At 44.3% G+C, this 18,074-nt stretch overlaps 1 protein-coding gene across 2 annotated transcripts; it reads left to right on the top strand.

Annotated features, from left to right (window-relative positions):
• Window positions 1-9,619: 9,619 nt before the first annotated feature.
• Window positions 9,620-17,516, top strand: IFT22 (intraflagellar transport 22). Of its 2 annotated transcripts, XM_001366170.3 has the most exons (5): window positions 9,620-10,108; window positions 12,092-12,168; window positions 12,282-12,371; window positions 12,614-12,816; window positions 16,698-17,516. In XM_001366170.3, exons 1-5 carry the CDS (start codon window positions 10,070-10,072, stop codon window positions 16,844-16,846), a joined length of 558 nt encoding a protein of 185 aa, XP_001366207.2. In that variant the 5' UTR covers window positions 9,620-10,069; the 3' UTR covers window positions 16,847-17,516. The 2 variants fall into 2 exon arrangements, with proteins under 2 accessions (XP_001366207.2, XP_007486010.1); XM_007485948.2 differs by lacking the exon at window positions 12,092-12,168 and having other exon boundaries at window positions 9,915-10,108.
• The last annotated feature ends 558 nt before the right edge of the window (window positions 17,517-18,074 follow it).

The raw sequence follows: 18,074 nt of genomic DNA, 5'->3' as shown, positions 1-18,074 counted from the left end.
AGTGACACTGACCAAAAAAATCAATTGCCAATCCTAACTGTAGCTCCTATTTATAACCACCAGAAGAGGTGTATTAGCTAGGAGAGGCATCCTCTAGTTCCAAGCATTTGACCATTAAAGATGACATGCTGTGAATTGCCTCTCACCCTGCCTGCTCTCAGGCTTTGGGCCAGGTAACCAGAGTAAAGGAGGTGGCCACTCTCCAGGCACATCAAGAATTCTTGGGCCAAGAGCAGTTGTTCTTCTCTAGCACCCAGCTTCTCTGGCTCACTGTTTCTGGGGTACAGTTTCAAGAATCTTTTCATCCTTCCTGTTACACAAATATATTAGCCAGTAATCAACAAATTAATCAATAAACATTTATTTAGCTCCTGCTCCATGCCAGACACCGTGAGAGATGCCGAGGATATAAAAAGAGGTAAAACATAGCCCTGTCCTCAAGGGCCTTACAATCTAGTGAAAGAGGCAACATGTAAATAAAAATATGAGGATAAGCAAGGTGGCAAAGAGGCCAGAGTACAGGGCCTGGACTCAGGAAGATTCATCTACCTGAATTTAAATCTGGTCTCAGCCATTAACTTCCTGGATGACCCTGGGCTAATCATTTAACCCTGTTTGCCTCAGTTTGCTCATCTGCCAAATGAGCTGGAGAAGGAAATGGAAAACCACTTCAGTATTTGGCTGTGTGACCCTGGGCAGGTCACTTTACCCTGTTTGCCTCAGTTTCCTCAGCTGTCAAATGAGCTGGAGAAGGAAAAGGCAAATGACTCTAGTATCTCTGTTGAGGAAACCCCAAATAGGATCACAAAGAGTTGGACATAATTCAATAGCATTGAAACAAATACACTAAATTTATATTTATAAATTCAAGAGATAAATCATTAGGTGAAAAATACCATTGAAATAAAGCCAAAAAAATATTTTTAATTCTTATTTAAAAACCAGAACTGAAAAAATTCAGTAATTAAGCACAAATATATGTATATGTTAAATGAGCATCAGAAAAAAAATTTTGAATAAGAAAATATCTTCCAAAAATCAAGAAACAAAAATTCCACCTGAACCACTGAACAACAAGCTCTGCACAGAATAAATAGGCAATAATTAACGGGGGAAAATCACTGGAGTTAAAAGGAGTTAAGAGAGGCTTTCAGGTGGGATTTTAGTTGGAACTTAAAGGAAACCAGGGAGATTTGTAGTCAGAGGGGTAGAGGGAGAATATTCCAGGCACTGAGGACAGCCAGAGGGAGCTGAGAAGTGGAGTATCATGTCCTTGGGACAGCCAGGAGGCCAATGCCACTGGATTAAAGAGTTGGAGGAATATAGTACAAGAAGAGTAGAAACTTCGAAGGGGACCAGGTTCTGAGGGGCTTTGAATATCAAATAGAACATTTTATATTTGATCCTGGAAGCAATAGGGAGCCACTGAAGTTTATTGAGAAGTGGCATAGCAGGACCTATCCTTTATGAAAATCCCTTTGGTGGCCGAATGAAGGATGAACTGGAGTGGGGAAACCCCTCAGCAGCTACAAGTGCTGCTGTGAAGGGATGAAGGTGAAAGGATGGAGATCTGCACCAAGATGGGGCAGTATCCGAGGAGAAAAGGGGGTCTCTTCCCTGTTTCCGTAGGGTGCATTGTCCGCCTTCCATCCCATAGGCTCCCGGGCTGGGAGTGTGGGAGAGCAGGTGAATGACAGAAGTCTGTACTCGGTGTTTCCAAAGCCCTTACAGAAGAGCGGGTGGCAGGCCAGGTGAGGCCGAGGGAGAAAAGCTGCAGGCAGGCACAGACAACACCCGCCCCCGCCCCAATTCCCAGGATTATGCGTCCTCTGCCCTTGAATTCCGTCGTTTCCGATCTCTGAGCGACAGAGAATGAGGGCCGCGGCAGCCCCGTCCCCTCCACGTGGGGCAGTGCAAGAGGATACGGGTCCACGAGTTTCTAGGTGAGACAGCGCGCCACTGGGAAAGTCCCTGGAGGTGCAAGTTCTGCGGCAAAGCCACTGGGCTGGGGATGTGAGCGTGCTGCCATCTAGTGACCGAAATAGGAAGTCCGCTCCTCCGCACTCCGCTCCAGCCCACCCCTGGCCACTGCATTCCTTCCATAACGATCGGCTTCTCCCGGGTGGCTGAACACAAAGCCAGAGCCAGGTGTGGGCGCCTCCGGTCTGCTGGAGCCCCACCACCAGGACTACGTCTGGCACTCGCCCCCTCCCGAGTGATTGGGTTCGGGGGATGCCAACAGCTCCGGAGGTACCCAGAGGAGCCCGAAAGGGAGGAAGAAGTCCCAAGAGGCCGGGCGAGGAGGAAGAGAGCCAGGGCGGGGCGCATCACTTAGAGCTGAGAGTGAGTCATTCCGCCTGGCCAAGGGATGCGAGGAGGGAAGTCGTGTGAAATCAGCCAATGAGCAGCCATTACTGCAGCCTTTCCTGTCACGTCCAGCCTTCCCCGGAGTATCTCTGGTGTGGAGGAGCCCACTGCCTCCCTAGGGAACCCTCTGACTGGTAGAGTTCTGTCTCCCGCTCAACTCCTCCAGCCAAGGTCTCCTGGGATGCCTCAGGCCTGGCAGCCCTTTCTATGGGTTTTCCAAAGATTTGTCTAGCTAAATGCAACCATCACCTACTTTTGACTTGGAAGAGCGCTTAGAGTCCAAAAGTCCAAAGCTCTTCATTGTACAGAGGAGGAAACTGAGGCACAGAGGGGTGGTGGCTCTGGGAATAAGTACAGACCATTGGAGTGGGGTACCTGGCCCAGAGAAGAGCCTCGTAAAGCCCAGGAGGGCTGTCATCTTCATGGATATCTGTGGTATCCCAAATCCCGGAAACATGAAAGTAACAAAACTTCTGATCAAAAATCACTGACCAGAGAAGGAAACAAGGCAGTGCATAATTAAACATTAACCGGCATGGCACGGATTCTGCTGTCTGTGATAAATATTCAAAGAAGGAAGGAATCAGGGAGGCTTTATGGAGCATGTAGGACTTGAGCTGGGCCTTGAAGGATGGAGAGAATTTGTACAGAGAGAAAGGAATACAGAAAGGGGCCACTTCCGTGCTGTCTCCTCAACCCTGATAACTGTCAAACCCTTGTTCTTCTACCGCTCCCCTGAATGAAGTCCTAGAGTTTCATTTGCCTCTCAGACATCTCCACCTGGCTATCCTTCTAATTCAATGCTTTTCAAAATTGAATTCATCGGGGCAGCTAGGTAGCTCAGTGGATAGAGCATCAAGACTGGAGACAGGAGGTGCTGGGTTCAAATCTAACTTCAGACATATACTAGCTGTATAACCCTGGGGCAAGTCATTTAACCCCAATTGCCTAGCCCTTACAATTCTTCTGCCATGGAACAGATACTCAGTAATGACTCTAAAGGAGAAGGTAAAGTTTTTTTTTTAATTGAATTCATCATCTCCCCTGCAAAAAAACCATCCTTCTCCTCCTAATTTCCTCTTTCAATTAATACAATCAAAATTTTTCTATTACACAATTGAGTTCAAATCTTGGAGTTCTCTTTGCCTTTTGCCTCTTTCTTACCTCCCACACCCAGTTTCAAGTCCAGTAATGCTTTAATTCCTCAGCCTCTCTCACATCCATCTCCTACTTCTTTTTTAAACTCATACTTTCTATTTTAATTTCAGTTCTTAGAAGAGTGGCAAAGGTTAGGCAATTAGGGGGTAAGTGACTTGCCCAAGGACACACAGCTAGGAAGTGTGAGGCCAGAGTTGAAACTGTTTCTCCCTAATCCAGGTCTGATGCTGCCCCATCCCCTACTTTTCAGTCTCACTTGCCTACAAACTCAAGTTGTCTCTTGGCTACACTGCTATAATAGTCTCTAATTATCTCCCTGCCTCATTTGTCTCTTCGATATGCCCTTTATCATCCTGCAAAATCACAAAGAGTCTTGGATGCGAGATCTTCCTCCAAGGCTACCTACATTTCCTCTTATCATCCTTGCTGAATATTTGCCATTATAATCTTCAAGTGGAGATTCTTGAGAATGAGAACTCATTATTATTCAAAGTCAATTCATTCAACTTTGGGAAAGTTCTCATTCCCAAGGAAGTTTTTTTCCTGACATTGAGCTGAAATCTGTGTCTCTTCACCATCTTTTCATTATTCCTGGTTCTTTTTTACACTAAGGCCAAGAGAACAAGTTTGAAGTCTCTTCCATATCAGTTTTTCCAATCTTGGAAGACAGCTAGCATGTCCTTCCGAAGCCTTCTCTTCTTCAAGCTACGTGTCCCCAGTTTCTTAAGGTGATGATCATATGAATGGTTTGTGATCCCTCCACCAGCCTGGTCTCCCTTCCTTTTCTTGACATGCTGATCAATGTCCCTCCTTAAATGGGTCACAGAACTGAATGGGTTTTTAGCTGCAATGTCATATTATTGACACAGTGAACGTTCAGTTCACTCAAATTCCAAGAGGACTTTCATGGGAATGGTGGCTTAGCCACATCTGACACAGAGCAGGTACTTAGCAAATCCTTGGATTGACTGATTTCATCCACTTAAAATTTCATACCTCTTACAACTTCATCGTATTCAAGCAGTCCCTTGTTCTTTATAGAAATTACTCTGGATCCTATCATTACCCAGCTATGTGTCAAATTTATATTTGAGAATAATGACATCTGCTGCTTCATCTTAGTCACTGATTAAAAAATAAAATTAAACATTAGTATGTCAAGGACATATCCCATTAGATATCTCCCTTCAAGTTAATTTTTAACCTTTCAATGATTTCTCTTTGAGTCTGATCATTCACCAGTTCCAAATCCATCTTTTTAGTCTTCAGTTTTTTTAACCCTCATTTTTTGTCTTAAAATCAATTATTGGTTCCAAGGCAGAAGAGCAGTAAGGACTAGACAAATGGGGTGAAATGACTTGTCCAAGATCACAAAGCTAGGGAGTATCTGAGGCCAAATTTGAACCCAGGACTTCCCATCTACTAGTCAGGCTCTCTATTCACTAAACTGCTTACCTGCCCCATCTTCATATCTTGCAGAAGGAGAGTATGAGAGAGTTTATAAAATCCATCAGTGAAATCTAAAAGCATTCTCCAGAATTATCAATCTAGTCATACTGTGAAAAAAGGAAATGAGGTTAGTCTGGTATGTTCTTAACTATCTCTGCTTCTCTTTCTAAATGCTCACAAACCACCTCTTTAATGATAAATACTTTTTTAGAATTTTCCCAAGAATTTAAATCAAGTTCACTGACTTATAACTGCAATATTTCCCCTTTTTTAAAAAGTTAGGAACATAGTCATTTTCCAGTCCCATGAGAACTCTCCATTTCTTCCTAATTTTACAAAGATCACTGAAAGTGGATCATCAGCAATTTTATTAGCAAGTTCTTTCAATGCTCTAATGTATAGTTTGAGCTTGGGAACTTGAACTTATCAAGGCTGGATGGATGTTCTCTAATGACCTCATTTATTTTGAGTTTCAACTCCTGATTAACCATTTTTGTCTATACTTCCCAGTCTGGAAACTATTCTTTTTGGCAGAAAAAAATAAATAAAAGTTCTATGGACAGCACTAAGAATATCCTGGCTCTGTGGCCCTTGGCAAATAACATGAATTCATCCTATTCTAGGACCTGGTGATTCTCTACCAGTATAAATTGCAGTACAGTTGCCACCCTGTACTGAAGCTCCTAAGAAGCTCCTAAGAGAAGAAACTTCTTCAACAGGGAAATCAAATGAAAATGAAATCCTACACAAATGAAATCCCAAAGCCAGAAGCAAAAAGGAATGTTCTGTCTTATTTCTGTCATTCATTACCATCATTCCATCTACTGCGTATCTAGCAGCAACCTGATCCCTTCACTGATATTTCTCCAACCCCATAAAGATAAAAATCTTTTATAGATTTCATCATCAGGCTCTTTATACTCAGCTTTGTTGCAGCTGACATTATCCTCCATTACCTGCCCTTGTTTCCACCCTTTATATGTCTGAGAAATCTAAGTTGGCCCACATACTGGATATACAGATCAGTCTCTTTAGTAGCTTCCCAATCTCCCTCTCCTGCCTTATTTTCATCCTCATTGAAATAATATGTGTTCATGTCTTTAGAAATTCATTCTTAGGAGCTTCCCACTTCTCCTTAATGAAGAGTTTTAGGGGAATCATGGGGTCTTATCTGCCTTTCTCTAAATCTTTTAAAATAGAATGTATGCATATTAGATGATGCTTGTTTTTCTCCTTTTTCTTGATCCCAAATTCTAACATGAAATGATCACTTACTCCCAATATTCTAATTATTTCTCCTTCATGTTCAGAATCAGGTCTGTTCATGGAAGTCTCCCTGGTCACTTCCTTTACCTTCAGGAAAATGAAATTATTGTTAAGACAAATCAAGATTTCATTAGTTGCTCTGTTTTTAGCAAGTAGAGAGCTCCAAGAGATGTCTGATTACTGAAGTGCCCATCACTAGGAGATCATGCTTCTAGAGCAGAAAAAAGAAGCTCCTAAGAGTCTATGAGGCACCCAGGATAAAAGCCAGAGGGAAACTTCTTGAGTAATCTTACACAGAGGAGAAAGGGGCTTCCAGCAGCCAGGAGCTGTGAATTACCCCTTACCACATATGTTCTCTAAGTTGGAGCACATTTCCTCCTGAACTCTATGTACCAATGGGAGAATGGGTTCTAGACCCAGGGATATGTTTTGTACCAACTGTTCTTACCACTATGTTAGTAAATACCACTTTCTAAAAGCTCATAAAGTCTGGCTGACTAATATCAACTGATGATTGGGGAAAACACACTGGCAGGTGCTTATAATCAATAATAGCATTAGAAAAACAACTCCACCCAATTCCTCAGCCATTACCCTTAAAGCCTTAAAAGGAGTTATAGTACCCAGGATCTGCATTTCTGACGTGTCCATACAAGTGGAAGTTGGGAAAGTATCTCCAAAGAATGTATGTGTTGAACTTCCTACCTTTTCTCTAGAATAGCTCACTTTGTAGGTTTCATTTCCCAGTTAGCAGATTCTTGCCAAACTATTGCAAACAGAATCCCCCAATTTCTTCTGGGTAACACTCAAGCAGAAATCTTACTAACAACAAGATTATATGGAATGAGCCCATGAAATAAACCTAATTATTCTCCTTACTTCCTGGGGACTTTAAATAGTACCACTTCCCTGGATTCAAAACCTTCTTCCATCAAAATAATATTCCTAACACACACAGATCTGATCTCACTACTCATCAGTGACTCCCCATTGTTTACCAAATAAAGTACAAATGTCTTAGCTACCTTTTAAGGTCCCTCATGGAAAGTTGGCTTCCAACCTAACCATTTAACCCTTTTATCAGTTTGTTCCTAAAATTTACTCCTAGTGTAAAGTTTCCACATCTATAAAATGTGGAGGGTGGACTAGATGAGAGGTGGGAAACAGTGGGTCCACACCCCACTTCACACATTAAGTGTAATTGGTGGGAAGGTGGCTCAATGGATAGAAAAACCAAAGGCACAGACACAGAAAATATAGTTTTGTGTCAAGTAATAAACTACTTTTTGAAAAGTTACATAGCAACTGTCTTGGTTTATGGTCAACTGTACACAGTGCTAAGAGTTAACTCTAATCCTGCAGATGGGACAAACAGATCTACTAACACATCAGCACACCTGATGCCTCCTGCCAGGAAATCAGGCCAAGCATGATGCTCATGAATGGAAAAATGTTGTCTTCTCTTCCCCTTCTATTGGGAGGGTGGGGTGCTGTCAAGGTCCTTCCCCTGCTCTACCCCAGGCAAATTAGAAGATTACCACATGGAAGAGAGATTATATTGCTTTATTCAGCCTACCAAGAACAGTGAATGAATGCTGTAAAGATACAAATTTAGATTTAATATAAGGAAACCTTTTCCAATTTTTAGAGCTGTCCAAAATAAAAAAAGGCTGTCTTAGAAGATCATGGATACCCCTTGACTGGAGGTCTTTCAGCAAAGGCTTGAAGACCATGAGTTCAAAAGACTAGTAAACTAGGAGAGAAATAAACAATTTAGGTATGTAGTAATGGAAAGTTGGACTAGTATGAGAATGAAGATAAAGATGCAAAGAAAAAACTTAGAGGAAATAATAGCATCTTTATAGAACACCTCGTTCCTATCTTTGAGGTAAGTAAACACAAGCATCCCTATTTTACAGATGAAGAAACTGAGATTCAGAAGGGTTAAATGACAAACCCAAAGTCACACACAGGTCTCAACTGGGACTTTGAGATAAATCTTCCTTTGAGATCAATCAGTCCAAGGCTCTTACCAATGCTTTTCAGAAAGAAATCCAACTCAATACATTATGTACAAGGAATGATGGGCAAAGAATAAAGTTAACTCTCAGGGAATTAATATAGAAAGCTGAGAATGGTGGTCCAAAAATACAAAAACAAAAATAGAGATGACTAGAAAGAGAAGTTGTTTTGAGGAACAGATTAGAAATTATCATTGAATTGGGGTGACAATAGAATATTTGTTTAGAATTAAGTTAAAAACAGCCCTTTTAAAGGGCAGGTTAAGTAGGATGATATGATAGACATCAGGAAATTAAAGTCAAAATCAGACAGTGCTCTTTTTATATTTTAATTTTCACTTTAAACTTATCCATACACCCATGAAATTACAAATATTCTAACTTTACAAGATACAAGATACATATACCCAAGATAAATCCAATTTGGTGCTTTTCAGTGAGGAGAAATAGAAGACATGCCTGGCAAAGAGATTGGTGATATTTAACTTAGGAAATAAAAGCTTTTGGTGACAGGATAGTCCTTCAAATATTTTAAAGACCCAGTTAGAAGGAATTTGGAATAGAACATTCTGCTTGGTGCTTTAGGGCAGAACTAGTATCAATGAGTAGATATTTCCATGAAGCAAGGCAGCGAGGTGGCATAGTGCCCAGAGAACCAAGCCTCAGGTCCTGAGATAAAATCTGGACTCAGACGTGTACTAGCTGGGTGATCCTGAGCAAGTCCCTTAACCTCCTCTGCCTTAGTTTCCCCATCTGTCAAATGAGCTAGAGAAGGCAATTGCAAACCTCTCTAGTATCTCTGCCAAGAAAACCCCAAAAGGGGGTCACAACAAGTTAGATATAATAGAAAAACTCCTGAACCCTAAGATTTCAGCTCAATGTTTGGGGAAACCATAAGAATGATAGCCGTTCAAAGGTGCAGCGGGCTGCTTTGAGAAGTGCGTGATTCTGCTGGACTGGAGAGCTTCAGCGGCCAAACATTTACTAGGGATATCATTTTCTGTAAATCACATTTACCCAGGGCTCATTTTCTTCAGCTGTAAAACTAGGTGGTTGGACTAGACGATCTCTAAAGTCCCATGAAGTGCAGGTTTCTTCTACCATCGCTCCTCCAGGTTGGGAGCTATCATTGGTTATTATAACACGGATGCCACACACTTCCCTTTTTCTACTCCGTCAAGAGGGAGGGGAGAAGGGCTGGGCTCAAAGGTTTCTAAAATCCAGGATCCCGAGTAGAGAGGGAACGTGGGGTGGAGGATGGGTGGAACGCCAGACTTAAAGTCGGAAAGGTTCGATTTGAAATCCCACCCTGGCTACGTCATTTCCTCTCTCTAGACCTCGGTTTCCCCATCTGTCAAATGGAAGGGAGGCTGGTTCCAGCTCTAAATCGAAGAGCTGGTATCCAAGAAGCCATTTGCCCTCCGGGGCCTCAGTTTCCCTAATAGGAAGAGAGGGTGGTGCTGGAACGATGGCGTCGAGCCTACTCCAGCTCTCAGTGTGAGGATGGGGGGAACCCAGCTCATAGGCCGCCAGCCGCCAAGGGGGCAGTAACACAGAACCCCCAGAGAGCGAACCGTTAAAGCTCTCGCGCACGCTCTCCGAGAATCTTCCGGCTGCTCAACCAGAGCGCGCGAGAGCACCTTCCGTCCCGCTCCCGTCCGCATGGTAACAGCTGAGTGACCAATCAGCGAGGATCTCTTTCTCGGTCACGCCCTCTCCCGGTTTGCGGAGCCCTGGCAACGGCAGCACCTTCGGGCTGGGGCCCGGAGCGGGGGGCGGGAGAGGGCCTGGCCTGCAGGGCCGGCGCCATGCTCAAGGCCAAGATCCTGTTCGTGGGGCCTTGTGAGGTGGGCGCGCGGGGGCGGCCTGCGCGTTGGGCGGGGCCTCCCCCTCTTCTGGGCTGCTTTTGGGAAGTGGGTGAGGGCAGGGGAGTTCGGCCGGATCCTGCGTCCTAACGTAGGGCAGCGGGACCGGTCGAGACGGTGGCAGATTTGGGGCGGGGACTTTCCCTCCTCAAGGTCTAGGAAAGAGGAGGCCCGGCCAGATCCCCACGTCGTAGTGTGGAGCGACGGAGCCTACGAGGGGCGGGGGAAGGGGCCTTGGGAGGGGCGGAGTCTGGGTGGATCTCAGGTCCTCGCGTGGGGCTGCCGGACTGGGTTATGATGGGGGCGGGGCGAAATCTGTCGAGATTCTGCGATTGTACATGCCACAGCACCGGGTCAGGGAACCGGGGGGCCGGGTATTGCCGTGGGAGGGGCAAACATCCCTCCTTTGTGGGGAATCTTAGTCCCAGAAGGGCAGTGGCTGAGGGTCTTAGACCTGGAGCAGGAAAGGCCACATAACCGAACCCCCTCATTTGACAGACGGGGAAACTGAGGCTTAGAGGGGGTGGGGGACCTGCAGAGGTAGATCAGTCAATGGACCACATTAAGCACTTACTCTGGTGCCCAGCACTGCACTGAACACAGGGGATACAAGGGCAAAAACAGACCTTTCCCTCAAGGAGCTTACATTCTGTTGGGAGATACAGGAGAAACCGAGGGAAGATGAGAGCATCATAGCAGGAGAGCTGGAAGAGCCATTCTTAACCTGGGATGTGGAACTTAAAAAAAATAATAATTTGATAGAGGCAGCTAGGTGTCTCAGTGGATAGAGGCAGACCTGAACATAGGTCCCGGTTCAAATGTGACCTCACACACTTTCTGACATTGTGACCCTATGCAAGTCCCTTAATTCCCATTACCTTCCTCCCACTCTTCTACCTTGGAACTGATGATTCTAAGACAGAAGGTAAGGGTTTAAAAACATTTTTATAACTAAAATTCAGCGTAATAGTTTCCTTTGTAATCCTGTGTATTTTGTAAATTTTAAAACATTTTAAATTATACTTTTTTCCATCAATTACATATAAAAATAACACATTCTTAAAAGGGTCCATAAATGTCACTTGGCTATCAAAGCAGTCCAAGACCCAAAAAAGGTTAAAAATCCTTGCCTTAAAAGATCAGCCCCCTCATTTTGCAGATAAGGAAACTGGAGCCCAGGAAATGAAGTCACTTGAGAAAGATCATAGGAGTTCAGATGTGGAGTCAAAAGGGCCCTTACTCATCTAGGCTTATTTGACAAATGAGGAACCAGAAAGAGAGGTGAAAAAAATGCCTTGTCCAAAGTTTTACAGGTAAACAGAACCCAACTGAGACCCAGACTCAATATGATTCCAGTTTCACTGCACCAATGGAATCGGATGTCCTGTACCCTGCCCCTTTCACCCTTTTCTTAAAAACAAAAACAAAACCCGTACCATCTTAGAATCAATAATGTGTATTATTTCCCAGGAAGCAGTAAAGCTAAGGCAGTGAGGGGTGAAATGACTTGCCCAGGGTCCAACAGCCAGGAAGTATGATTTGAACCCAGGACCTCTTCTGTCCAGGCCTGGCTCTCAGCTGCCTCACCTCCACCCTTATTTTCTAAAGGAACACACACTAATTTTTTTCAGGTCACACAGGTACTATAATAAAGAGAATCAGGATTTCGTGCCTTTAGATGCTAAGATTTTTCTACTGAAGGGCACTGAGCCTTGGGAGTTGGAAGGAAGCTTAGAGAGCATCAAGCTGTAGGATCATGGCCGGACCTCAGAAGCCATCTAATCTAGTTGTTTTATCAATGAGGAAATCATCCAAGGGAAGTGGCTTGGCCAATTATAATGGGGGTTTCCTTTGAGTATGTGTTGGACTAGATGGCTATTAAAGGTCATTTTGATTCCAAAATCCTGTGATTCTATGAGCCCAACCCTTAATGGAACAAAATCAAAATGCTCTCATTCTGCACAGAGTGGCAAAACTGCCCTGGCAAACTTTTTGACAGAATCTTCTGACATCACAGAGTATAACCCAACCCAAGGTGTGAGGTGAGTTCTGAGCTCTAACTGATCTTTGTTCTAAAGTCTGCCTTTACCGCCTGTTGTAGTGTGGTGTTGGGGTGGGCCCCAGACTCATCTCCCAAACACCTTTGTGTTTTTAGGATCCTGGAATTTGAGAACCCCCAAGTAACCAGCAACAACAAAGGGACAGGGTGTGAGTTTGAGCTATGGGATTGTGGAGGAGATACAAAGTAAGTGATCTCCTGTTTTCTTCTGAGAGATAGACACAAAGACAGAATGTGTGTGTTTAATGGATGATCAGAAAAATGGGCTGAGATTCCCATCCTTAAATCTATATCGTGTCTTGGCCCTTGTGGGCCAGGATCCAGCATCTTCATCACCCCTACATTAATACAAGCAAGACACTCTAAGAAACACCCCTCCCCACAGGACCGAGGGACCGGTTTCTGATTCTGCTCTTCCTTCTCTGAAGGTTTGAATCATGCTGGCCTGCCCTCATGAAGGACTCTCATGGGGTCGTGATCATCTTCAACGCCGATATCCCCAGCCACCTGAAGGAGATTGAAATGTGGCATTCTTGCTTTGTGCAGCAGCAGCTGTTGCAAGACAATCAGTGCCTTTTAATTGCTCACCACAAGCCAGGCTCTGGAGGGGACAAGGGGAACTTATCTTTGGGTAAGGAGACCATATTTTCTCAGTAACGCCTTATTTTTTTCAGAGCGTCACACAGTGCCACATAAGTGAAACATTTAAATGTTTGTCTGACTTGGATCTTATTTTTAGGGTCTTTGCTTGCATCTTCTTCATTGATCATGGTTCCTTTGCTTTCTGTTTAAAAACCTGGAATTTGAACATAATTGGTATAATATCTGTCATAACATTTGAGGACAGTCTAATAAATCCAACCCTATTATATGGATGTGAAAACGGAGGCCCCAAGAGATTAATATTGTATTGATAGCTGGAAAAAAATTGTCACCATCTTTAACACTGATTGAATGCCCTCTGTGCGTCAGGAGTTATGAAGAATTGGACATATTACAAACCTAACAGAGATAAAAGATAAAAAATAAATAACTAGAACACAATGAAAAGGAAATAAAAGATCAAACCAGAGATTTCGTTGGTTTAGGGAAATCCAAGTCAGCAAATTCTCTCTTGAGAGCTGCCAGGAACATTGAGAAATTACATGCTTTGCCCAGGGTCACACAGCATGGACTCGCATCTTCCTGGTGTTCTTCACCAACCTACACTGCCTAACAGAGATAAAAAAAGGAAGGGGGAAAAAACTCTTAAAATGAGGATCACTTAATTACTATGCTAATACAGTTAAGGGAAAATCTTAAAGACAAGTCAGTTGAATCTCTGCTTCTGCTTCCTGAACTATGAAATTAAAATGGCTCTTCAAGCTCCAGTCTGGCTCCAAAATTTTGTTTTTTCAAGATTTTTCAAGTACCATTAATGAGCTTTTGCTCATTGGTCTAAGATAAGTAATCAAATTAGGCATTTCCTTTCCATCTCCTACCTTCACTGGGGCAAAGTCAGCTAAGGGAAAATTAGCATTTTTAAAACATTTATTTAAAAAGTAATTTATCCCAAGAAAAAGCCCCAGTCAGCCATGTGATTTATGTATTGGGAAATTACCATAATCACTTTTATCTGTTGCTCATTGTAAATGCTTGAATCATCTAAACAAAGTGAACTGAAAATATCAGTAAACATTTATTCTGTGCTGACAGTGTGACAGGCATAAAATCTGGTTAAGGGGATTTTGTTTTTTATCCTGCATCAAAGGGAAATTCATTACCACCAGGTAGGAGGCTGAAGTTGGGGATGTGAAGCCCATGGTACTCTCAAACAGCCCTCAAATACCATTTTTGAATATTCAAAAACTTGAGGGATTGGTTCTTTAAGAGCCACTTTTTTTTTTAATAAACCCTCACCTTCCGTCTTGAAATCAACACTGTGTATTGGTTCCAAAGCAGAAGAGTAGTAAGACCAAGGCAATGGGGGTTAAGTGACTTGCTCAGGGTCACCCAGCTGGGACGTGTCTGAGGCCACATTTGAACCCAGGACCTCCCATCTCTAGGCCTGACTCTCAAACCACTCAGCTACCCAGCTGCCCCCAAGAGCCGCTTTTAAGACTTGAGAGAGCTACAATGGTTACGCTGTTTCCTGTTTTTAAAAATTACTTTAAATCTTCATTCTAATTCTATCTTCCTATTGGGGATAAAGATAGGGACTGGATCCAGGATTTCATTAATACAGGTTGCTCCTGGAGTTCCAGTGTAGGTCTGCCATCTTCTCTGACTCAGAGTTGCTCAGAGCTTAAGTGATTTGGCCAAAGTCATCACAGCCAGCACATGTCACAGGTGACATCTGCCTGCACTCTGCCACGCTAATGTTGCTGGTCTTCTTTAAAGTCTTCCTCCTTGACCTGCACTTGTCACTATTGACTCCTGGCTGTTCGGGGGTATTCCATGAGTCATCTCTTTCTGGAGCTCCTCCTGCCTCTGACCACTGGCAGCCCTAGCACTCCCACACATTGTGGAGGTCCTCCAGGGCTCTGTCCAGGTTCCTTTTCTCTTATAACCTTTCTGTTGGTGACCTCCTCAGCTCCCATGGATTTCACTATCCTTCCTAGAAATAATTGCCAATTAATGTATGCAATTATTCATCAAGAGCAAGGAAACAGGACCACAAGGGGGTTACTCTGAGTTGAGCGGGAGACAGACCCACCCCAGTTCTTTAGATTCTTGCCAGGACAGAGCAAAGAGGCAGCAAATGAGGAGAAATGCTGCATCACTCTTGAAGGAGGCCCAGAGAGCACAGAGGCAAATGGGGGAGAGAGGGCAGGAGAGGTGGGCAGAGACCCATGGCACAGTACAGGGGACTGGGGAAAGGATGAAGAAGAGGGGAGGTGTGAAAGAGACAGCCCGGACCCTTAGCAAATGGGGGAGCAGGGGCGGTGAGGCAGGAGGCTGGGGTCTCATTTTTATCGGGGTTTGGCAGGCGATGTTTGTCTTTTTGAGTTAGTTCTTGAACATATTCACATCATCTCAGAGTCATCAGCAGGCCCTTGGGATTAACGATGCTTGCTGGGGTTCTGCTGGTCTAGATGTCTGGAGCTTCCCTGAGGCTTACTGACCCTGGACACTTAGCAGACTGAGGGACCTCTCCAGCGAGGTCTCGGATGTGGCTTTGGTTCATTTATGAGACAGTTTCCAGTGGCTTCAAGGCTTCCCTATTTATGAGACTCTGCAAATAACCATTGTGCTCCCTTAATTTGTGGGTTAGTCTATAAGTGCCTCATAGGTTCTCCTTTGAAAGCTTCCTACTCTTGATGCCAGATACTCAGAAACTTAGGAGGCTGACTGGAAAGGGGGGCTCGTTTGGGGCACCAGAAGAAGATAAAATTTTAACAGGCAGAGAATTTCCTCTTTCCTGCCTCAGGTTCCCTCTGAGCTTGCTTCAGACCCACATCACCAACTGCCTATCAGACATTTCAAATTCTTCAAATGCAGAACTGGTCAGCTTTCCTCGAAACCCCTCGAAACCTCTTCCAAGTGGCCTTATTGCTGCCGGCTCCAGCTCCCACCTCAGAGTTATCCTTGACTTCCTTCTCTCACTCCCCATCTCAGGGCAGTTGCTGGATTTGGCCATTTTGGCCATAATCTCTGGTCCCTTCTCACAGGAGCGCCCCCTTTGTTCAGGTCCTTGTCACCTCTTCCCCAGCCCATTGCAAGAGCTTCCTCATTGCTTTCCCAGTTTCCAGCTGTGCCCCACTCTGGACCTTCTTTGATATGGCGGCCAAAGTGCACGTGTGACCCAATCACTCAGTAGATTCCAGGGCCCCCCACCACTTTCAGCAGAAAATGTGAACTCCCCTGTTTGGCTTTGGAAGCCCTTCACCTCCTTGTATGCTGATTATACATTGGAGCCCCCTTATCCATAGTTTTCCTGGTGTCAATGATCTGAGGTCAACCTGGAAGGGCAGGTCAGCCAGGGCAGCAGTCAGCCCCTCCTGGGCTCTTTCCTTTTCACTTTGGGGGGGTTGGGGTGGTTGAGAACTCCAAGGCCAGAGACCGGAGCAGAGAGAGGGCTCATAGACATGGGGTAGCTGGGAGTTCCTGGGATCTGAGGTAGGCCTTGGAACAGAATCCTGGTGGGCACTTTGCTCCTGTTCCTCCTTGTACGTAGGTGCCCATCTGTCTCCCTTCACTGTGCCTTGGGCTGGCTGGTCCTCATGTCAGGAATTTGCTCTCTCCTCAGTCCTGCTCTGAATCCCCAGTTACCTTCAGGACATGGCTGTGGCCTCTTTCAGCTTCCTGGTAGTGCCCTCCCTCCTTCACTCCCTTGTGTTTACTCGTATCTCTGCTGTTTATAGCTGGCCTCCTCTGGGGCTCTGGAGTCTCCTCCATCCCAGTGTAAGCCCCTGCGTGCCAAGCACGCCACACGGTAGCTGCGTTGATAAATGGTGGATGGACCATCTGTTCCCGTTTTCAGAATTGGCTTTAAAACTCTGCTTAATTGGACCTTCCTGTCTCATTTTGTAGCGGCACCTCTGAACAAGCTGAAATTGGTCCACTCCAACCTGGAGGAGGAGCCTGAGGAGATCCGGACGGAATTCATCAAGTATTTGAAAAGTATCGTCAGCTCAGTGTCTGAGAGCAGAGATAGGGAGGAGATGTCCATCATCACCTAGCCTGCCGGCCATTCACACCGGACACCATTACACCTTTCAGGGCTGGCCTTCATCGTGGGCGTTTCTGAATCTCTGAGGGCACCAACCCAACGATTCTCTGCTACAGACAGAACGTTATGGTTTAAAGAGCCCTGCGGGCCAATCTGCCTGCTTCTGATGTTCCCAGAAAACTGCAAGATCAGCCAGAGTTGTATTTGTTCAGTTTTGTCTCTCCTTTAGTTGAGGAAGCTCTGCAAATGTTATTGCTGTTGCCCACTGATCAATAAGTCTGGCCCTCAAGATGGTTGCTCTTGGTGTGTAATAACCGAATGTGTTGTCTTCTCAAGAATAAGTGTACTAGAATGTTTATTTTTCTACAGAATGCCGTAATATTGGGGAAACTCTGCTGCGTTGATTGGGGGCTTACAGGCCAATTTATATAAATAGACTCGTCAACATCAGGGCATTTTCATCCTTATCAAGCTTGTCTATTCACATAAAAGGGATGCTATGTTTTCATATCACCTAATTGGTACAAATGCTCAAGAATTCACATTTCACATGGTTTTCAGTTCATCGAATAAGCAAGTTTGTTTTCATATTTTTCAAGCTTTTTTCCCCGACTGCCTGTCTGATTCTCTTAAATTTTGCCAGATGTAGCCCATCAGAAATAAACTGTCATTACCTGTAACTTGACGCTGCACTCTTACTTAAAATCCTAGCCCAGCATATAAATGCAGATTCCCACAGCTAAACATATCAGTACAGAGATAGGAGGACATATATGTCTCCTATGTATTTTGAAGCAAAAATAGAAGAGGAATGATGTTACCTTTCAGCCTCAGTTTCCTTAACTGTAAAATGGGGTTATTGTAACACCTGCCTCACAGGGTATTTGTGAGCTCAAGTGAGATAACAGGTAGAAATCAATTGTGAATATATATAAAGCACTTGGCCAAACCTAAAAGTTCTTTGTTACTAATAAACAGGACTAAATGTAGTCAGATTTTTTTTTAAACCTACTCTGAGTCAGGCATATGTTCCTAAAATTAGGTTGGAGTAAAGATGTGGAGAATCGTGTCTCCATCATGGCTGTATTTTTAAAAACTCCCTCCATTTCAGACCCACGTTCTGTCTCCCTGATCACCCTGTTCACCCGGTTACCACAGCCTCAGATTCTACGTGTCCAGAATCCTCTTCCTCCCCAGCTAGTCTCTAAGCCATCCTTGCTTGCTTGTGCGTCCTCCAT

The sequence above is a fragment of the Monodelphis domestica genome, chromosome 2 (assembly GCF_027887165.1).
Source record: "Monodelphis domestica isolate mMonDom1 chromosome 2, mMonDom1.pri, whole genome shotgun sequence".
Classification (NCBI taxonomy): domain Eukaryota; kingdom Metazoa; phylum Chordata; class Mammalia; order Didelphimorphia; family Didelphidae; genus Monodelphis; species Monodelphis domestica.
Note: the sequence above shows the minus strand (reverse complement) of the source record. Positions and strands in the feature narration are given on the sequence as shown.